Source organism: Pholcus phalangioides, unplaced genomic scaffold (assembly GCF_987345545.1).
Source record: "Pholcus phalangioides strain wild (caught in Gottingen) unplaced genomic scaffold, Ppha-v1.0 ptg000001l_1, whole genome shotgun sequence".
Taxonomy (NCBI): domain Eukaryota; kingdom Metazoa; phylum Arthropoda; class Arachnida; order Araneae; family Pholcidae; genus Pholcus; species Pholcus phalangioides.
Window position 1 is genome coordinate 12,654,583 of NW_028301594.1, and position 23,420 is coordinate 12,678,002.

General features: G+C 45.1%; 1 protein-coding gene across 3 annotated transcripts in view; it reads right to left on the reverse strand.

Moving 5' to 3' along the window:
- The window catches only part of LOC149089891 (zinc finger homeobox protein 4-like), a 308,904-nt gene that overhangs the window by 58,150 nt on the left and 227,334 nt on the right, over positions 1-23,420 (reverse strand). For all 3 annotated transcript variants that reach the window (XM_089255358.1, XM_089255235.1, XM_089255311.1), the window contains exons 2-4: positions 13,462-13,765; positions 10,000-13,345; positions 774-7,625 (exon numbers count right to left, since the gene is read on the reverse strand). In XM_089255358.1, the coding sequence (XP_089111484.1) occupies positions 774-7,625; positions 10,000-13,345; positions 13,462-13,725 (10,462 nt within the window). In that variant the 5' untranslated portion in view covers positions 13,726-13,765. The remainder of the gene's footprint in view (positions 1-773; positions 7,626-9,999; positions 13,346-13,461; positions 13,766-23,420) is intronic.

A 23,420-nucleotide genomic window follows, 5' to 3' on the forward strand; every position in this document is an offset into this window, starting at 1 on the left:
AGTATTAAAAAGTGATGATAATAATATATACAAATAATTATAATAATTATACAAAACAACGAGCATCTTAAATTATTCACGACGAAAAATGTCCAAAATCCTCGGACAACATTAAACAAATTACACAAAAAAAAAAAAAAAATTCACTAACTAAAAAAAAAATCCAAAGTCCCGAAATTTGATATTATAATATTAATACAATATTAATATTTATATATAAATATATAAAAGGCCACGTTTATTTTTTAAAGCTTTTTTTTCTTCAGTGGAAAGTCTGACCGCTATGACTATAATCCTTGAGAAGAGATGATATCGAAAAGGAGACAATATTTATCTCCTAAATATTTACACAACCCTAATATATATATTACATATTATTATTACCACAATAACGTATCTAAACCTATTCAAGTGACATATAATAACGGTTTGCTGAAGGATTCATCGACATTGTATTAATCATGTATGTACAAACTGGTTTTGTGTATTTACATAGAACCCGAACCATGTTGAAAACCCGCCTCTACCGGAATATGAGAGAATCCTATTATTAATTAAATAAGTCAATTGTGGATCCAAGGACATACGTCACTAGAATCTGAACATGATGATGATAATGATAATAATAAGGAGGGGAAAAAAACTTTGGTCCTCATAGTTATAGGAACTTGTGTAAAAAAAAAAATTGGACAAATGTCTCGATTTTTTATGCTATTTGTATAATTATCACATGGCTAAAAACTCTACTTAATGACATCAGAGTTTTGTCCTACCTGGATACATAGTAGGATGTAGGAAGGCTCCGGGCATTCCTCCGTAGTACCCTGGGAAGCCGGCATACATGTACGGGAAGAGTCCGGCTGCGGCGGCAGCACTGGCCGATTCGCTGACCGGTAGTCCGAAATCACCTAAGATGTGGTTCTGTTGTTGACCGGAATTTGCTGATGAGGATGACGTGGTGGTGGTGTTGCTGCTACTGGCGGCGGCGGCACTGCCGGATGAGGATGAAGGTGGTTGATGTTGGCCGTTTTCGTCGGTTTTGGATGATGGTTTGACGTCGTTGGTGGTGGTTGCACCAGAATCGCCGTTGCTGGAGAGTTGTTCTTTCCTTGAAGATGTCGTGTCGGCTTTGGTCTTTTCCGTTGAGAGTCCCTGGAGACCCATCATCTGCATGAGAGCGGATGCTGGATGCTGCTGCTGCGAGTTTGCAATCGTCGACGTGGCGGATGGTCCTGTTACGCCGCTGCTGCTGCTGCTGGATGTGGTGGCATTGACGGGCGAATGATTCGAGATTGGATCCTGGCCGGGATCCGAATCGTGCCCTTCAGTGAGCTTCTTCATGTTGTCGATGTAGTTCTTGAGGTTGTAGATATGGCTCTTGGAGAATAGATGTTCCTGTAGACTAGAGGTCGAAAATTTCGAGTTGTACTTGAAGTTGCACAGGTTGCACTCTTCGCTGGGTTTATTTGGTTCCATCTCGTGGCCGAATGTTTTCACGAAAGCCAACTTGGCCTTCTTCTCTTTGGCTCTGGCGTTCTGGAACCACACCTGGACAACTCTCTTGGGCAGGCCAATTTCTTTTCCGAGGGACTCGCACTCAGACATGGAGGGCGTTTTGTAGTCCACGAAGATGGTCTTCATCACTTTGAGCTGGACGGTTGTCATCTGCGTCCTAAAGCGCTTGCTTGAGTTCTGGCTGTACCTGCCGGACGGCGAGGTCGGGTTGCTTTCGTAGGAACCCTCTTCGCCTTCCATGTTGTCTGTGGACTCCGAGTACGTCTCGGAACGCGCATCGTCAATGCCACTTTTGGACGTACAATCCTCGTTCAGTCTGTCCGCGATGTTGCCATTGCTCTTCTCCATGATGGTCTTCAGGTTTAGGGGCTTGCTGAGGTCTAAGGGCGACTCCCCGACTTCGTGTTTCTTACAGCCTTCCTCGTCGGATTTTTTGATCTGCTTGACGCTGAGATCGGTAGCGCCCATCGTTGGCGAAGTAGATTCCTTCCTCTGCTCGTGCGACGATTGATTGCCGCACAGTTCATCTAAGTATTTTCTCAGCGAGTCCTCGTAGTAACGCTTCATGGTGGTGTTGATGGCGTCAGCAGATGTCGAAGAGCATGGTAGGGCAGGAAGTGGTGACGCGGCCGAGATAGACATTTTTTCGTCAGGAGGAGAGTTTGAATCCTCCGCGTTTGAGTCGGCATCGCCATCCGGCAAAGCATCGATGTTTATGTCGCCTTTCGTATACTGGTCAGCGTGTCTCGTGGCCAAGTGCGATTCCAAAGCTGACCTGGCCTTGAACAGAGCCCTACAGAACGGGCAGCGTTTGTGTATGACTTGTTGGTGGGCTCTGAATTGCCCCTTCCTCTCGCGAGCACGGGTATTCTGGAACCAGACCTGCACTACCCGTTTCTTGAGGCCGACTTCCTTCGCTATATTTTCCAACATCTTCCTGCTCGGGTTACTTTCTACCTGATACTGTTGGTATAGGTAGTCCAACTGCTCGGGTAGGATGGTGGTTCGCAATCTCTTGTCCCTGGGCTGATCAGTTTGAGACTCTTCATCGTCCGATAATTTCCTCTTCATCTGATTCAACTGCATACTACCACCACCACCTCCTCCACCAGCTGATGCTGAAGATGGACTGTCGTACTGCAGCATCGAGAACGGGGAATGCTGGAAGTTTGGAAACAGCGTTGGGTTCATCATGTGGACCAGCTGATGTTCACGCCATAAATCGAACCTCGGGAATGCTAAACTGCATTTGTCGCAACGGTAAGTACCGTTTTGATTGGAAGTCATCTTCTCTGGGGTTCGAGCTGGTGCCACCTGGCCTGGTGAAGGCAATGTTGGTGTCGGAGGCTGAGACCGATCTTCGACGGCCAAAATCTTAATCTGGCCAGCCAATGGATTCTCGTCTTTGAAGCACGAACTCTTCTGATGCTTTATCAGTTCGTAGTACCGTTGAAATACCTGCAGGCATTTCTTACACTGATAATTGAGTCCGGGAGTCCTCTGGAACCGACCAGAGCTCTCGTCTTCCGAGACAGGTGGTTGGTTCTCATATACTTTACGAGCTTTCTGCCTAGCGTTTTGGAACCAAACGACGATCACCCGAGGGCTGAGGTTCAACAATTTGGACAGATACTCCAAATCGTCGTCTTTGGGATAAGCGTTAGTCTCGAAGAATTCTTGCAAGACTTTGATTTGATAGTCCGTGAAGCGTGTTCGGTTCGCCCTCTTGCCCGACGAGGAGCAAGATGAAGGTGTTGGGGTTCCGCTCGGTGTTCCCGTTGAGTGGGGCGATTCTGACGTCGGTGGAGATGAGGATGTCGGGGGCATGATGGGCATCATGGACGGCGAACTAACAAAAGGATTGCACGCGAAAGACTCGGCCAGCGAAGTCCTCATGTCCAGCGAACCGAAAGCTGAATTTGATTGCATGTTGGCGGAAGCCGAAGACACAGCTGCGAAAAAGTCCGAGGCAGCCGAGCTGAATGGAATGAGAACTGATCCGGATGGATCGAATCTCTTATTCTGGAAACTGGATGATTTCTGACATTCTTCCATGATGTCTTTCTCGACTTTGATGTCGTCGATGACCATTTTAGATGATTCGGAGAGTTTCTCGTTCCCCTTAGATGACGACTCTTCGTATTTCTTAGAACTGGTGTTGTTATTGTTCTGACCGTTACTCTGACTCTCAGTATTCTGTTGTTCTTGAGGCTGATTATTACGTTGCTGTGTCGATTGCTGCTGCTGCTGTTGTTGTTGCGTATTTTGAGGTATCTGGTCACTAGAAACTGGCAGGACTTTGGCTTCTCCCGTTTTCTCGTATTCTTCGAGATTGAGGTATGTGGATGGTGGGTTGTTGAAGTTGTAAGGAGAATCTTTGTTTCGTTGCCTCTCTTTGAAGAGAGTGTTTCGGAACCAATGTTTGATGACCTTCAAAGGCAATCCCGACTTCTCAGACATTTCGATCAACTGCTCTTCGGTGGGAGAGTTGTTTATGTCGAAATAAGCCCTGAGTATCTTCAGCTGGTCATCGTTGATTCTGGTTCTCGCCCTCTTTTGTTGCTGAGCCTGGGCCAGCTGCTGCTGCTGAAGAAGTTTCTGTTGAGCAGCGAAGAAAGCGGGATCCACAGGGGCCCCAGACATCATTGGGTGGTTAAAGGCGGAAGCCATCAAAGGGTCTATCGGTGGGGGCATCATCAGTGGTATCAGAGGCGGATGCATGTTCATGGCTGCAGCGAATGGCATTCCCATATTCATAGGCATCGGCAGTCCCATACCAAGACTCATACTCATCAGCAACTGATTGAATTGCATCTGCGCTGCCATGTGATTAGCTGTGGCGGAATTAGAAGAAGCGTCTGGCATTTGGGAGCCCATGGATGTAGCGGGTGGAGTAGCGGCATTGGGAGCAGACAGTGGTGTAGGACCAGATGGAGTTGCTGGGGTCGACGACGGTCCAGTGCTCATGTCACCACTTGACGATGGAGAAGCTGGTTCGGTAATGAGAGGCATAACTTCTTCCACTACTGGAACTGAAGCCGCGTGTCGCCTTTCGTAGTCTTGCCGGAAATCATCGGCGAATTTTTCTACTTCACTGATCGGAACGACATCTTTGTGAGCTTCCTCCTGGTGAGCTTTGAGCACCCAGATGCTGGAAAAGTCTTTATTACACTTGTTGCACACCGACCTGTTTATTTCGGGCAAGTCGAATTTGTTTTTCGAGTTCTCCTTGTCCTTGTTATTATCACTGATTCGAGAATTCTCTTTGGCATCTTGTCCCTCCTTCTTGTCGACATCACGTTTCGACTTCTTCTGGAAGTTCTCATTGAACTGCATGACGACATCGAAACCGAAACTTTCCAAGAGATGTCTGAAAATCAGTGGTTTTGGTCTCAGGAACGGAAACTTCGATCTGAACATCTGTTGGCCAGGAGTGGGACTCCTGTGAGGAATGGGTTGATTCATCTGACCACCCGTTGATGCAGTCAAGTCAATCTGATTGGCCGCCGATTTCGCGTGCTTGTCGATCGAATCTTCTTTATCAAGCTGATTCGCGACAAGTTGAGATCTAAGAGCGGCGGCGTGTTGACTGTGCGACATAGAAGACAGCAGCGGAGGTTGTGGCGTTGTTGGTGCCGCACTCAGCAAAGACGGTAAGTGGTGCTGCGAGAAGAAACAGTACAGCTGTTGGTGCTGAATAAGAGTCTCTTGATTTCCAAAGGCAGTGCCACATTTTTGACAATTGAATGTCGATTGCGACTGAGGCATTTGTGAGAGACCCGGTATAGGAGGTAGAGTTGGAGGTAGACCTAAAGACTGCTGCAGCATGGATGCATGCTCGGATTGCATTGCATAAGGAAACTGCTGAGATGCTGCTGCTGGCGAAGATGTAGATGACGACGTAGCTGTCACAGTAGAACTGGAAGTGGTCGAACTTGCCAAAGATGAAGTTTCAGTGGGTTTCTGCGTCTGGGACTTCGAGACTGTCGTGGGCACAACCGCTGCAACAGATGTCGCTGTTGCGGACATACTAGTGGTGGTTGTCGTCGTCGTAGAAACTTGAGTACAAGACGTTACTGTAGCGCTGCTCTCTGATGTCTGGTCTGAATCCGGTCTCTCCACGAGTGGAGTAGCGAGTTCTATCTGTTCTGTGAGAGCCAATTCACGAATCTTTGAAGCTCTAGTCTGATGCAGAACAGACCTGATGTGAATGTCCAGTGTAGACCCTTGACTGTAAGCAACTTTACAAAGGTTACATTTGTAAGGTTTCTTCTCATTGTCTGTGGTGTTGGTGGTGGAAGCCGATGCCGCCGGGGAGGCGTTCGAATTGCTCGTGTTCGAAGTAACAGCAGTGGTAGATGGTGTCACTGGTGCTGAAGAGATTGGCAGAGACACCGAAGAGGTTGTCGTACTGGCGAGACTACCGTTACCTTCCTTCATGCTGAGCTTCAGCTTGTGCAAATGGGAAACCGAGTTATAATGAACAAGAAGAATGTTTTTCTGGGTGAAGGACTCTTTGCAGACCTCACATTTGAATGGTCTGTTCGGGTCGAGGTACTTCTCCATTGGGTAGCTCATCTTTTCTCCTTTCCTGTGAAGTAAGGTCTTATTGTGACTTGTGAGGTAACTCTGTTTCGTGAATGCCACTTTACACCTGTGGCACTTGTATTTTCGGTTGGGGTCATTATAACTGTCCTCGGCCATTGCCTGGCTGTTGATGTAATCTTCCAGAACTAGCTGTTCTTTTGCTTCGCCTACTTCTTCCATTACGTCTTCGGCAGGTTGAACGTGGTCCATGTCCTCGTCGGTGATCACGGCTGGATCTTCGTCATCTTCGAAATCATCCTTGTTGCTCTCTTTCTTGAGCACATCCAACGTCTGTGGGTCCAGCACTCCGGAATTGTGTGCAACGGCTCCGGTCAACAGAGGGTTATTAGCTAGGCTCGTTTTGTATTGCTCGAGCTCTTCCTTGCTCATGTTAGAATGGAACGTTTCAACGTGCTTCTGTAGGGCCAACACGGTCCTGAAATTACGACCGCATAGTACGCATTTCGTGGCAGCTCTGATTATATGGTACTGCATGTGCAGGTGTAACTTCTCGACGGTCTTGAACGCCAAGCTGCATTGTGTGCATCTGTACTTGTATACGTGTCGTTCGGAGATGGGGATGACAGACTTTTGGGCGTGAGATTCTTTGAAGTGCACCTGAACGGCGGTAATCGTGCCGAAAAATTGGCTGCACCCTTTCTGCCAACAGAAGAAACCAGTACCGGCAGAGGTAGTCTTGCACTTGAGATGACCCATTTCATTCTGATGACAGAACAGGTCTTCGACAACGAAGTAAGCACGACCGCAATCGTGACAGGAGTATTCCTCACCGTCGTCACTGCTGTCACTTTTAACATCAACCTCCATCAGTTCAGATTTCACATCCACGACATTGTTTACCGCATTCAGGTTATTCTCAGACGTTGCCGACAAAGTGCTGTTCGAAGATACAGCTGTAATTTTTCCGTTGGTGTCATAGTTCTTGGACGATGAATTGCTAGAATTCAGATTGCTCGTACCACTAGAATTGGTTTTGCTACTGTTCTTATCCTCGTTACCCGCACTGGCAGTAGTGGTAGTAGAGGTACTGGAACCATTTTGACCGTTAGAATTGTTGGTGTTGCTGCTGCCAGTAGCTATCCATTCCGTCTGGTCGACTAGAGCCAATAATCTCTGCATTCCTTCTTTGGTCACGTGGTGGACATCGGTCAAATGGTTTTCAAGCGGCGACCAGTCAGAGAACTTATCCTGGCACAACGGACACGACAGGGTTGTATTTTTCTGCGAGTGCTGCGACACGACGTGCATCTGAATGCTCACCTCGCTGCTGCTGGTGAAATTGCAGAACGGGCAGGAATGTTGCTGTTGGGAAGTTTTTTCGGGTGGGTGGTTGCTCTTCTCTGATGGGTTACTGCCGCCGCTGATCGCACTTCCAGCGCGGTCTAACAAGGCCTGCTTTAGCATAGACGAATCCTGGTTCTTACTGTTTTCTTCCTTGCTTCGATTGCTGGCGTTCAAAGCAGGGTGACTCTCCATGTCACCATTGTCAATAGCTTTGACATCTAAGGTAAAAAAAATATTGATTAAATACATAAAATACACAAATCACAGAAAGAAGAGATTACATGATAAAAATAGGGGAAGGAAGTGGGGGTCCCATATATTCGTGGATAGTTTAAGAATTCAAAAAATTGAAGCAATAAGTGATGTTTCGGTAGATCATAGTTTTTCCAGTTTCCCAAACCTTTTGTTCAAAAGCTTCGAATCGCCCCCGCCTTCAGAAATATTTCTCTCACCGCCCCCCCCCCAACTTAAGTGAACCCATAGGATCCTATGTTATACCCGTAGTTTCTATTGCCCCCCTTCCCGGACCATTTCATCGCTCACCGGGAAGCGATATTGCCCACTTTGGGAAACACTGCGATAGATGATGTAACGGTTTGCAAAAAAGTCATTCTTAAAGAGAAATTTTTTTTCCCCATTACAAAAACAAAACAAAATAGTTAAAATTTTTGTACACAGAGGGCGCTGAACAAAAATAAATCCCTGGTTAAAACACAAGTAAGATTCCTATAAAATGCCGGAAGTACGATTAATGGCTCATTCCTGAATTTACCTGTTACTGGCGCTCGCATAAGATTTTCATTGTGATGTTGGCATTGATGGATAAAGCAGTATTGATGAAGTTGTAAGTTATTTTACCCCTGCCACGAATAGCCGACTGTAGTTTTACGAACGTTTCGGACACAGAAAGGATTGAAGGTAGTTTCCAGTCCAACCACCTGACGAATTTTCGTACAGCGCCCTAAATTCGAACTGATTTTTTTTTTTTTGTAAAAAGAAAACACTATTTCGTTAGAATAAGTTTTTTATAAAACGCATTCAAATATACAAATTCCTTCAATTTCACGAATTCTTAAACTATTTACGAATTTATAGGGCAATGTTTATCGAAGGTAGTAAGCAAGACTAATCATTAATGCGAGTCTGTTGAAGATGCCTCTTGCCTGACTAGATGTCCAAGACAGAGCTCCTTGAAATACTAGGCTTACTTGTCCACCATGTTTGAGAGAAAATATGACGTAGTATTATCGCTGTAGCCAATCGCTAATCCCTATGCTCCCCCCCCCCTTTTTTTTTTAAACAACTAGACGTCTCTTGGGGCGCTAAACCAGGTTTTTGTTCAAAGATGGAGGACGACTAGTCCGCTCTCCTTCATATGCATCTCAGATAACAGGTGCTCAAACTCTTGATGAGCATGGACCACTTGGAATAGATATTTTTAAATACAGTCTTTGCGGACTACAATGCCAAAATTCTACATTTTTCTACAAAATATTACAAAATTTCCAATTGAATATCATAATAGGAATTTAGAATGATAATTTAGTGGCGCCTTTTAAAAGGCCAATAGTGCTTGGCCCCAGGGCTATAAACAAAGCGAGTTCCCGTAATTATCACGGAACGTTTTTCATTCTGAATTTTTTACGAAAAACAAGGGCCGATTTGAACGGAAAAGTTTAGAAGGAAGTCGTATAAAAATATTCATGCCAAAAATCCCCAGATTCTCAAGAAGATCCTGATAAAGGGATCACAATAATTCCACTGAAATGACCCCATTCTCTTGAGATCTTTACTCAGAGAATTTCGTACTTCTAATAGCCCTTTAATAGCGGCGTAGCAGAAATCACTAAACTCCTTATAAAACGTCATATCTTTTTTTAATTAAGTATACTTCCTTTCCCGATTTTCAGCAGGTGCAAAGTAAGGGATATAGGAAAGAGTAAAGTGTTTCATTTGAGAAATCAGCTTCACAAAATATCTGGGCTGCCATAAAAGACTTTTAATGAGGCGAGATATCTCGTCAATGCCGCTTAAAGGGTTTGTAAATTCCTTTAAGATCTTTAAACCAGTTTTGGTATTGCGTTTGGCTTTGCGGATCACTGGTTCCAAGAACTACATTTAATCCCACGGGCGATTCACGAAGTAAGCGAGTATATTTCAGGTTTCTGAAGACACTGGGTGAATTTTATAATGTAGTAAACCTTTTCTAAGGCGGCTTACGTTTCTCCAGAAATCGGCCGCTTGGGAAGGTTGCTTGCCGATAGAGGTGAGCACAGGTATGTAGACGAAATTTTTCGACTAGGGGAAAAAAAACTGGCATCACTGAAAGATGAACCCCCCCCTAGAACATGTATGAGTGTTTCTCAACCACCGGGCCTTGGCTCACGGCCTAGTTTCAATTGATGCCATAGATCGTTACATTTTTCACCAAACTATTTAGTGGTGTTTATGTTCGGGCCCTTCACTCAAAACAAAAATAATTCCGCTAGGCCGCGCGCTTCCGAAGGTTGAGAACCACTGCTCTAGAGAGATTTCATTTCAAGTGTAATCAAAATTGCCAGAAGTCAAATGCTAAATACGCTTCAATCTTACCTCGTTCCTCATCACACACTTTGTGCCACTCGAGGCTGGAGGAATCGTTAGCGACCAATGTCGGCTTGCCTTCTTTGACCACGAAGATGTCTCTTATATCGGGTTCCGTCTCACTCTGCAAATGACGGATCCCTTCGTTCCTCAGATGAGACAGAGAGTTGACGTGCTGGATCAGCTGGACCTTGGTGGCGAAGCTGGCACTGCAGAGCTTGCAGCAATAGCTTTTGGTGCTGTCGTTTCTCAAGAGCGACTCGCACCTCTCTAGGTGTAGGAACAGGCGACCGTTGCCCTCGTGCCGAGGACTCGTCGCGTGGAGCTGCATCTTGTGCAAGGAATTGGTGTAGTACTCGCAGGCGTTGCACCTGACCTGCACTGGATTGCTGACGTTGACGTACTTGAGCTTCCACTCGTTCCTCGCGCCACCTTCCTTTATGTGGTTGACGTGATGAAGCCTCTGAAGATGCTTGTCCGTCTTGCAGTGGAGCTGAAAGTTCGCTTTGAGGTTGGTCTTGTAGGTGCACAGCTTACATATGTAGGTGCCGGCCACGGATGTAAGGACGTCGTCCTCACGTATCCTACTTCGGTCGAGCTGAACGTGTTGCCCGAGCGTTTCCAGCGAATCCGATGAAAACAACGTGCACACGCAGCACTGGAACATCTTGTAGGTGTCCTCGTAAGGAACATCGGGCCTCAGCGTTGGATCCGGATGGTCGACGTCGATTGCGGGAGGCTGACAAGACAGATTTATAGGACTAGTGGCCGAGTTAGGTGATTTGGACAAGCTGGCTGCTGCGGCAAGCGCCCTCTGGTGGTGGTGTTGCTGTTGTTGCTGCTGCTGTTGTTGTTGTTGCTGCTGCTGCTGTTGTTGTTGACTAGCCATCATCAGCAGTGCGTGGTTGTAAGCAAGATCAGCAATAGCTGCTTCGGGTTGCAGTTGCGCATCGGCTGGCATTAGCAGACCCGGATGGAACTGAAAGACCGGATCCATCGCTTGCGCTTGTTGCAGTGCAGACAGATGCTGCATGTGCTTCATGTTCTGTTGCAGGACCATCATGTTATGGGTGTGTTTTTCGCTCGTCATGTGTATCCTGAGATTTCGAGCGACGTTGGTCTCGTAGCTGCAGACGTCGCAACGCCAAGTAGCTTTGGGTTTCGGGGCAGTGGGCGTTTTCGAAACTGACGACGAAACTCCAAGCTGCGCGTTCGATGGCATGTTCTGCTGCGAGCTCTGCTGTTGCTGAGCCTGCTGTTGTTGTTGCTGCTGCTGCAGGGCCGCCATGTGCTCAGCTGTCAGGTTGCCGTTCTGCAGTTCTTGAACGTTGTTGATGTGTTTGTCGGACTGCATGTGGATGCTCAGATTGCCCTTGGTGGTGGTGGAATAATTGCACACTTCGCATCGATATGGCTTGTAACCGCAGGTGTAGGTCTCCCCTCGGGCCAGCCGTGGATGAGGTTGATTCGTGACGCAATACAGGCAAGTCATTTCGTTCTCGGGGTGCTTTTCCTTCATATGTATTTCCAACGTCTCTTGATATTTGTAGTGCCAGTTGCATTTGGGACACTTCAGGGTCTTGCACGAATTCCTGGAGTGCATCATGGTCATGTGACCTCCCAACGACCTCGAAGACCCCAGGACCATGTCACATTTAGGGCATTCGACTCCGTTCACTTTTCCCTCGGGATGATGCACGCATAGCGAGGTTGGTCCCATTGACGCTACGGGTGAAAGACTCTGATTGGGGGATACGTGAGTGACGATTCCTTTCGGTGATATACTGCCTGCGCTCTCGCGACTGATGGGGCGATCAGCGCTGGAGTTCGGACTTTGCTGGAGTTCCGAACCACCAGATGGGGTGGAAGACGAAGCATTGGCGACATTCGATCTCCTGTCTGACACCAAGTGGTGCTGCTGCTGCTGCTGTTGACTACTACTGCTCTGGGCTTCTTCTGGAGTCAAACTACCCAAGAATGTTCGTGCACAAAGGTTATTGGTGCCACGAGTTTTGTTACTGATATTAGAAATGATTTCACTGTCCACGGTCGCGTTTGCTGCTGCTGCCGCGGCCGCAGCGGCAGCTTCTGCCATTTTCTCTATGTTGGCGAGATCCATCAGTTCCGGCGCCATCGTATCGTCGCTGTAACTGGTGGTTTGCAAAGACGATTCCTTGTTAGGAGATTTCGTCGGCGCCGGTACTATCGATGGCTCTTCTCTGGAAGAATTCCGAGTGTTGCTGGTGGACACGGTAAGGTCAGGAACTGATGTCACCGGGCACGACGAACTGGCCGAGACCAGCGTCGTAACGGCGGCGCCCGACGGGGATGGAGAAGGCAACGTCGATGATGCGGTGTTGCTGGTTGTGATGGTGGTGGTGGACGTGGCGTCGCAATTCGTGTTTGATGGTGACGCTGTTGCTGCAGGTGGCGCCACCGCTGCGGACTGGACGACAACATGAGTAGAAGAGGAACTTGAAGCTGAGCCATGGTTGCGAGAAGGCGACGCCGCCGACTCATAGTGGCCCTCCCCAGCCGCTGTACCGTCGGCGGGGATGGGCTCTAGGAACGATAACAAGGGTTCGGCGTTGACCCCTTGGATCACAGCCGAAGTGTTCTTTCGCGATACCAGCTCCCTTTCCTCGTCGTTCAAGGTCAGAGAATGTTCGCCGGTCGCGTGGGCCACGAACGATTTCGTGAAACCGAATGACAGTTTACAGATAAAACACATTAGAATGGGCTTCACTGGCACCGTGCCACAGTCCCACAGAGGATACGAACCGTCTGAACCCGCGGCAGACGAAGACGCGTCACCGCGTGTCGAAGACGACGATACGTCGTCCCCACTACCCTTCCTGTCTCTAATGGTGAAGACCCGGTAACTGTGCATGACGGGTATTTCAGGAACTTTGCGGTTTTCCCGAAGGAAGTTGTGGTAGGCCTGGCCGTATATGGCCCCGTAGAAAGCCGGGTGCCTGGCTATGTGTAGCGCGTTGACCACCTGTCGAACTGGCTTTCCGGCTTGTCCCGGGGAGGAACGAGGCGGTTGGGGAGAGGAGGAACAGTGGGATTGCTGCTTGTTCTTCGTGTTGGACGAGAGGAGTGGTAACAGGTCCAAGCCACCGTACTCGTCATCGCTAAGCTCTGAATCGACGCCCTCGATAATGTACGCCGAACCGTCAGGGTTGTAGACGATCTTGCCATTGAACGTCTCGACGTCACTCGCTGAACTGTTGTTGGACGCGTCGCCCTCGTCCCCAGCCGACTCGTCGACAAGCGACTCGTGGTTCATCCTCGTCGAGACTGGACCATTCGTCTTCCACGAGCTCATTAAGCCAGCCTTCATTTCCTCGTCCTGTTAAAAGCAACAAAAAACAAAACATCACTATTCTTGAAAACTTGGCATCAACCAAATAATTGACTGGGATAAATAGGGTTGGCATCTCAGTAGCAAATAATCTATGTATTCACCTTAGAACTCATCAGTTGTGGTGGCGCACTACAATCGTCATCGTCGGCGCTGTCGTCACCATCACCGTTGACCTGTATGGTTAGTGCACCTTCGTCATCGTCATCTTCCTCCATGGCCATGGTGTTGTCTTCCGAATGAGTCGTCGTCTTCTTGCTGCTGCTGAGCGGCTCGCCGATAACAGTCATCATGGATTCGGCCAGTCTCGGGCCTTGCTCCTCAACTGGTTTGGTTTGGCCCGTGTCGGTGCCCGGAACGGCGTCCATGGGTCGGCCGTAGTTACCGGAACATCATCGCACTCTGATCCTACGATATAAAAAAACGAATACAAACGGTCAATTACATTAATATAAATTCAATATGACAGTGAATACAGTGAAACCGGTCTAAGAAAAGTAGGAAACGGAAACCTGTCTCGAACGGAATATTATCCAGTCTGTTGGCGTTCCATTCATACAGGTTTCGCTGTATATGCACACTTGTAATAAATACTCCCTGCAGTAGATATTACAGACTTTCCATTATGACAACCCTATATATGACGAAATCGTTGGCTGCAAGGGTTTTTTTCCGGCTTTAACATCAACACCCAGACATTAGTCACATACATATATAAGAAATAACTTAGTTATAACGAAGTCTCTCTTGGAGTTCGTAATAACGGGATTAGACTATACATATAGTTCAAAACAAGGCAGAGACAAATGCAGAAGCCAATGAATGTCTCGACAGGTATACATCTTAATAATACGCATTGCGATTGATTCCTATAAGGCAGACAGGCTCAACCCGTGGCCCCCCGGAGTAATCTGATGTGGCCCGCGACCTCAAACTTAATTTTGTAAAAATGGACCAAGTGGCACATTCCTGTATCATTTAAGTAACCCGCAGCATATTTACATTGGGAGGGGGGAATTGGTCAAATGCGATCAATTGGACTCTAAGTGGATCCCTTTAAAGTGATTAAGAGTCGCTCAAAAAATAAATAAATAAAATAATTTTTTTGTTAGTATTGCATTTAATCGTAATATTCAAATTCACCAATGTAACGCGAGTCACGCCTAAAAATGATTTATACAGTAAAACACCCGTCATTTCCGGATACCAACAAGATCAAAAAATCCGTCCGTAAATGAGGAGCGACCATCAATCAGAGATGTGAAAGGCATACTTTCATTGTACGGACGAGGGGATAATTATTTGGCCGTAAAAAAACGGGTGACAGTTAAAAGGGGTTTTATTGTATTAGGAGCCATTCGAGTATTACGTAAGCAGATTTTCAGCCATTTTTGACCCCCCCCCCCTTGTCAGCAAAACACTGACGACCTTCCTGTCAGCAGCTTAGAATATTTCATATCTTCAAAAAAGGGGTGGTTGATGACGTAAGCAACCTTCAACCCCCCACCCCCGTCACCAAAAGTCAGCAAATCCCAAACCTCCCCCCCCCCCGATGATGACGTAATACTTGAATGACCCCTTACATGGCTACTAAACTGATTTATTATTTTCTTTCAAGAGTTTGAAATTAAGGTATAGTATTATGATATCAGTCACTCAAGAATATGCCCCGTGTTAAAAAAAAAAAGGAACATTAAACTTTATGGACTTTTTCTTTACATTCAATGCAATTTGAAAGGGGAAAAATGTCTGATTGTAACGTGAGTGTCACGTGGAATTTTCCCTTAAAATTTTTTTAAAAGTCACAATTTTCCTTGCATCAAATTCTGAACAAAATGAAGCACACAATTACAAGATACAAAATATAATATACAAATACAAACATAAAGTACCCAAATGCACACATATAAAGTAGCCGCAAGGGGCTGCAAGGTCCTTCCAGCAGGCCTATAAGATTTTCATTATTTTTTTTTTTCCCCCTTCGGCAACAGCTGTTTTATTTATTAGACGTATTTCACTATATATAAATATTATTATCAACACGCATTGGTGCAATAATTTGTTTCAAATCACTGCATTAATATGTGTTTTTGACCATATTAAAGAATTATAATCTGCTATTACTATTTGTGTGATTACTTGAGTAGATGAAGTTCATTATTTTTGGAGCCATGTAACAAAAACTTTTATTGCGATGAAATTCACTGTTATTATTTTAAACCTATTCCAACAAGTCCAGTGCACGAAATTTCTATATTCCAATCAGTCAGAATCAACCAAAGAGGAAAAGATATGTTTTTCAAAAATTGTGTATCAACCAATAAGCGAAGTATCAAGTCAATAAGCGAAGGGGGGGGGGGGGGAAACAGCCTTAAAAGAAACAAATAATCTTCTATACTTTGTATCACCAATGGCCACGCTCTGTGCGTATTAAACCGCAGTATTAGGTAGAATGTATAAAAAGAGAGAGACAAGCCGATTTAGTAGATGTTCGAAAGGCAATACCATAATCGCGGTTGAGCTGCCGATCGATTTGGATGATGCAAAGGGTGGAGGTTGGAAACGTTCCGGTGTAATATCACAGCTAGAAAGGTGAGAACTGTGTGGCGATGAAAATCCTTCCATCCATCCCTACCAACCCTTCATTTCGACCCAATAAAAGCTGAACCAGACAATAGACGACAGCAGTAGCGTAAGGGGGCGTTCTGTTCTGTGCCGCCGGCTCGACTTTTTTTTTCTTCTTCTCTCCTTATACATATAATACTTTTGGCGCTTGCAGCACAGCTCATCAACTAGGCCTGAACCCTTTATGCTCAATAATTACCGGGCCAAACAGTGCGGAAAATCCCTCGCAATGACAGGGATTGGGTGGTTCCTCGGAGCTCAATTCTACTCAAAACTAAGAGAGAGTGGGGACCAGGGAGTTGTTAAATTGCACTCAAACATCTCGTTGTGCTCAAGCCCCCCCCCCCCCCACGAAGGGGGCCCCCATAATAATTTCCCTTCAGTCTCCCCACTTTCCCCCCATCACATCGGATGAAATCCATTTTTCCCTAATTCTCAGTGTGATACTCGTTAGCGCGTACTGTGTCGGAAACCTAACAGATGTGTGACTTTCAGCAAGGGAACGATGGTACGCTGTACTGCATAGAGAAAGAGGCACCATGAATAAACCCCCGCTACAGACCAAAAAAAAAATTTCCGAAACACACTCTCACTGTATATTTTTGTGAACACACAGCGACACACGTATATTCATTTTTGGATATTATAAATCAGCATAATAGGGGCAGTATGTAAAAGGATAGTCAAATCTTTACTTTTTTTTTTTTTTCATGCTAAAAGCACCACGGCGTCTTTACCATTTCCAAAAGTTAGTTGCCCAAACTTAAAATGTGATAAAAATGGGCGATTATGGACTAGCCGTGAGGCCGAATCTCGATAAGTCCTAAATCCAGACACGCGTCCACGTGATCAGCATCATCATTTGGACGAGTCGTACTGGTTAAAAAACAGGAAGTCAAACTATTGCTGGCATCTTCAACCTGTTGCTTTCGACTACTGCCGTCTCACTAAAGCAGTGTTTCTCAAAGTGGACGAAGGAATGGTCCAGTGGGGAGGGAGGCGGTAGAAGCTACAGATTCAACACAGGATCCTTAGTTGAGGGGCGATGAGAGAAAAAAATTCTGATAAAGGGGATGACGGAATAAAAATTGAGAAACTACTCCCAAAGTGGGCAATATTTTCCACCATTTCCATCGTTCCCACGATGAACAGTGTCCAGGAGTACAATAGAAGTCATGTAATTATTATAGGATCCTAGAGGTTGGCTTGAGATGGAGGGGCGGGGGGCGATGAGAGAGAAAAAAATTTTGAAGGGAGCGGTGAAGCAAACAGCTTGGAAAACTATGCTGATGCTATAGACCAGTCCAGTCATCTTGAACCTGTCGCGAGTACCATGGAGCTCTCCAAAGCACCAAGAATTCGAAAAGCTCATGTCTGATTTCGTGCTCATGAGCACCTTATTAGCGTTTCAATTAAACACTCTGGAAAAATTGCATTCGACGATTACAATTATGCATATTTCAGGCATACGTAGGTCAAAGTTGTCGTTAGGGTGCTTTTTGTTTGATGATGGGTATCGGCAGTGCTCGCGACTCGAGAAAGGTTGAAGACCCCTGCTATAGACCATAGATTTCCAACCGCTCTTCCCGAGGGACCCTGTATTACTACGTATGATGGGGCAGTCGGAAACGTCAAACATGAACATGACAAAACGACATCACTCGACATGAACAAAAACATTGCAAATCTCTGCTATAGAGCCTAAATCACTGTGTTCTGTGGGCCCTTTCTGTCAGTAAAAAGAGTCGTCAGGGAACCCCCCCCCCCCCCATCATAATAAGATCAAGGCCACGGACACCTTTACAGAAAAAAAATTCAGCATATAATAATTAATAATAATAATTATACATAAGTAACGTGTTTTCTTAGTCACGCTCACGGACTTGCTGAAACAAACTTCTCCAAAGATCACTGGTTTAGATATTACCCAAATATAACAATGAGTTTAACCTTTAATTAGCGAAATTGACAGTAGCACAACGTGAGTGCAATAGTACAAATAAACGCTTTCGCCATTCATTATCGCTCTCAGACTGATCACAGTGATTCAGGAGGAGGGTGAGGGAAGAGAAAGAAGATTGGCAAGAGACATTGTGGGAACAAAATTACATCGAAACACTGCAATCACACCTGTGATTCGTAATCACTCAAGACTAGAATTTGTCTTTTATCAATCCTGTACCGAAGCCTTAGCACAGTTCTTCCACCTACAGCAGAAGTACTCATGCTTTTGTCTTTCGCGGCTCCTTCGCCCTAGTGGACATGCATCCGGGGGCTCCCCGGAACAGCCAAAGAACAGTTTCATGAATAGGCGCACATTAATAAAGATCACCTCACAGCGGCAGCTCTAGCAATGGTTGACGGCGATCTCAAGAGCTGCGGAGCACACTCTGAGAATTGACCAATTGTAAATAATCTCGATGGCATTAGACAGGTAAATAGATGCACAGTTCGGATATTCAGTCCTCTTCCTAAAACATGGAATAGTCAAAATTCACCTAAGAAATCTCGATGTGAGAAACGAAAGGTACCCACACGGGAAAGAAATACTTAAAAAAAATAATAATAACCGCACCTGGTCTCTTAAGAAAGCGAAGGTTCACCCCCCCCCCCACTCTCTTTTTACTCATCTCCCACCTGGAAATGATCCATCCCGGCTTAATAATAACTATAAAAAAAAAACCTTCTCTGGGAAATGAGTTTATGAAACAATGAGTGCACGAAAAGAAGACACAATAAAAAAGACATATTAATCATGACGTGCATCAAGGAGCCAAGCAAGTAAGTACAATACCCGTAAATACGGAATTTACGATCAGAAAAACAATAAGCCCTACGGAGAGATTCTCTCTCTCTATATATATATATATATGAGAAATATATAAAGATGACGCTTCAGAAATTATAGCCCTTTTCAATTTATTCATATTACACACATATAACAGGATGATGCTGATGGTTTAGTTGTTGCATATACACACAAACACAAAAAAAAAGCCATCGTTAATAAACAACAATGCCCAAATAACAATTGCGCAACAATTTCCAGAGCATTTACAGGAATTTAAACTCGACGTCCGATTGGTTTATGACCGGAAATCTTCGTGCATGGATGAAAATTAGACACTGGAGAGTCAAACCCGCTCCACCAAATTTCGACATCGTTTTTATTACGCGGTTTTTTTTTGGGTCGTACATCACACAAAAAATAGAAGAAAAAGACAAATAAATTTATTTATGATAATAATAATAATGCGATGCAATGAATTACACGCCATGTCGAGTGTTTCTCTCTGTGACGCAATTAAGTTATTATATTCCCAAGAAGATGGGATTAGACTCTTTATATTTTGTTCCGAGAAAAATTCCAAGGATGAGTTCCACGTACCATGACGCATTTTCGTATCATCAACCTGTTGCTTGCGAGCACCGCGGTGATCACTGAAACATCTAAGGGTGCTCGCGAGGTTCTCAACTACCCAATTCAAGTTTCCTGACTGTTTATTTAATTAATTTACGTTAGATGTTGTCAGGTGCTCTCTTCTTCGGATGGATGGTAGGATTGAACGTGATTCAAACAGGGTGGACGACTGTTTTTCTCGGGCAAACTTCAAACAAATCCGTATAATTATGTCTTTAATCATAAGAAATTTAAGAATATGTTTATACAGTCCAATATGTTTTGATAGTCCCGTACACAGGGAAAAGAAGACGTGGACTGTGCCTAAAATACAAAAGGCAGCCGATTTTGGGGCCCCTGGGCACGTGTCCCGTTTTTCACCATGTGAAAAACAGGGCCTGCTAATGTTCACTCAAGCATCTAAAAGTGCTCAATGCTTGCAAACAATTTCGCTCCACCAAGATCTTAATCGCCACGGCTCTCAAAAGGGGAAAAAGTTGACGGGTTTTTAGCTCAATTTGTTGAACATAAATGATGCTCACTGTTCAGGGTCGGGCTCGAACGGATGCGAAAATAGCCGGCACAATACTAGGGCCGTAAAATTTGAATAAAATACATCACTAGATATTTAATGAAATCCATTAACAGAAGTTATTAACCATATACAAACAAAATATTGTATGCTAATAAATAGTATATTGGAGTGGGGGGGTGGGGCAAAAATATTTTACACATCGGCCAGCTAAACGCTCAAGTCCAGCCACACGTATACCCTTTTTATGGAACATGGACCTCGAAATATCCACCCCTCCATATTTACCATAATCTTCATCATTTTTATTCAAAAATTGGGCCCGTCACAAAGTTATAAAAAGGCTAACGATAACCACTTACCTGAGAAATAATCATGCACTCGATACAGCCAATAATAATCACCAAGAAACGATAATCAATCCAAAAAAAAAGACTTGCTCGCAGTACAAACCAATACACAAACGTCTCTTAATAATCCTGACGTAATAACGGCAGTTGAAAACCCCGATGGAAGTATTCGAATCCTGTCACGGTACCGCACATGTCCATCCACAATTCCACAGTACACAAAATCGAAAACTCAGTAACAAGTCACAAAGTAATCACCGAATTCCCAAATGCACCACAGATTACAGAAATCACAACAATCCAAGGGACATTCTTTCCGAAGGCCACAGGCAAAGCTCTCGAAGGAGGAGGACGACGACGATGGGATACATACGTGTTGCGTACTACCCTTTCTCTTCTCGAATAAGTCGAAAGTACAATCCTTCCCTGCCAGCCAACCAACAAGACGGGACACCACACACAACCAAACAAAAAAAAAAGTGCACACGTCCTCGCGCATACGCATCAAAGTTTTACTTGGGAACTACACCAGCAAACACACACAAAAAGAGGGGGGGGGGAATAGTCCTTTTTCTTTCATGGATTGAATAAAAAAAAAACGGGGGCCCTAGCAGCTGCCTGCAGGGCTTTTGTCTTGCTAGCTACAGCCATCCCATTCCCTCATCACTCTCACTCTACTATATGTATAACTACGACCTAAACCCTAAGCTGCTCTTGTTGAAACGACACTCTCCCCAACCTCTTGGGTTGGCAGATTCGACCCCATGGGACTCATTGGCGTTTACCATTTCCTTCCCTCCCACCAAGAACTTCACTGCGAAAACTACTGCCATGGAAAAGCGAAAAAATTGCCCCCCCCCCCAACACTCTTCTTCTTCTTCAGGGGAGATTCACCCCATCAGCCAATGAGTCCTGGGACAGAATTAACCCCTACTACTACTACTGATAGCAGTTAGAAAGTGTGAGAGGACCCCCAGTCCCCTTCTCCTTCAACTAACCAACCAACGCTTTTTTTTTTAGAAGAGCCAAATGTTCGGTGCTACTCCTGAGTGAACCAAAATGAGTAGTAGTTCAACGGCCACAACCACAGTACCGTCTTCTCAGCATCACAGGGCCACAGAACATGCAGCTAGGGTCCCCAAGAAGAATCTTGTAATGCTGCACAAAAAGCCTTTCCCCCCATTTTGATCTCACTAATAAGAAATGCCCATGCACTCAGGATGCTAGGGTACCCCGGGCGCGGAACAAGTGGGGCGGTGGGGAAAACGAGTCGGTCATTCGCATGATTCCACAATCTAAAGATACACATTTCACTCAACTGCATATCAATCAACGTCGAAGAGGTCTGGCTGGACTCATTCAGCAACACGGGATCCCTAAATACTAAGGGGGGGGGGGGCGCCAAATAAAATGAAACGACTACGAATTAAATTTTGGCTTCAACCGCTATAGTCCTAGCCAAAAATTTGATGAATTTTCGTGCCTTGTAAACACCGACAGGGCCCTACGTTAGACTAGAATTTTTGATGGGGGCCCTACCAAGGTCACACAAATTTCATAATGAAATTTCACAGAAAAATAAATTGAGAACAGGCCTTGGACTCTGAGGCTGAGCATATAGAGCCCTGGGGTTCCACGAAGGCTTCTCTGGGGAACTTCCTTGGTATCAACATTGAAGAAAAGAATGTTCTTTGATGAGATAAAAATGTCTATAAGAGAAATATTTATTTTTATTTGGGGTCTCACCTCCTTCCACTTAGTGGGGGGGGGCATGCCTACAGATATTAGATCCTTCTTACCAGAGGCGCCGGCATGAATAAAACATTGAGGAGAGGGGCTGAAAGTTGCTGGTCGTCCCGTATATACAGGACTCAAGCACGTGTGCAAAAGCAGGAAGGTGCATTGGATCGTTTTTTAAGAAATTACTGCCCCCTTCCACAAAATTTATTGGGGGGGGGGGCGACTCAAATGGCCTCAGCCTAGGTTCCGGTGTCTATGCTTCATACAAACCGGAGATTCCTTGGACAGGTTTTGGTGGTGAGGGATCCATGAGCTCGGATAAAAAAATATATTGTTTCATACTAAATATTACTCTATGAAGGAGGCTCCATCTCATCGGCACAATGGGGCTAGGAAACACCAAGCAATAAGAACTCCTGTTGTAGAGGTACTACCAGCTCATTTTGCACACCTCCCATCAACTTCAAGCACCTACTCATATTCAAACCAATAAACTGAATTTCAGTTAACCAATGGTCATCCAAAACCACAGATTAAATCACAACTTTGTGAATTGGACAACATAAGTATGTCATACCCATGGTCCCCCGTGAGGAGGAGGAGGAGATTTACTTCAGCCCGAGGGTCCACGATGTATCTTATTTATTTCATTTGCTACTATAGGGGGGGGGGGGGGCTCGGCTATACCAGCAATCAAGGTAAACAAACAAAAAAAAAAACACAAAGCAACTCATTCAGGTCAAGTTCCGATATCCAGCCAAAGAGAAGATTATTCGCCAAGGAAAATTACAGAATCGCACCAAATGATTCTTAAAGAAAGGTTAAATAATGTTGTGTACATTATAGGTATATACAAAAAAGAAGTAATGTATTGTGTGCCAGATACGAGGAGGGCGCCCCTACTCTGGATGTATACGAGAGAACAAAAAAAACCCATAGGAGAAGGAGGACTATATGGTGTAGAAGGTGAGAAAGTTTTACAAGGCGGAGAAGACGACGACATACTATTCCTTTCTCCGTATAAAATACATTTGGTTTTAAAAAAAAACCCTAGTTACGAGGGAGAATGAACTGCTAGAGGAGGAGGGAAAAATGCCTTTTCTGTGAAAAATGGGAAGGCTCTTCTTTTCCCCTCTCTTCCCAAGAAAACAGCCTCTGCTACTGTTTGTTGAGGATTATGGATGGATAAGATATACCTTGACATGTTTAGGCTTCTTCACACTACGCACGAACCAACCAAAATGTAATATATCATGACACCTTGAGGCAGGCGGATGCATGCTGCCGAGGTGATGAACCCACACAGGCAGTAATATAACGTTGGTGGACAACATGCCTAACAGAAATCGGGAACTCACCTCGATGCATCTAAAAACGTAAGATAAAATGCAAGAATATGCAGAATACGACAAACTG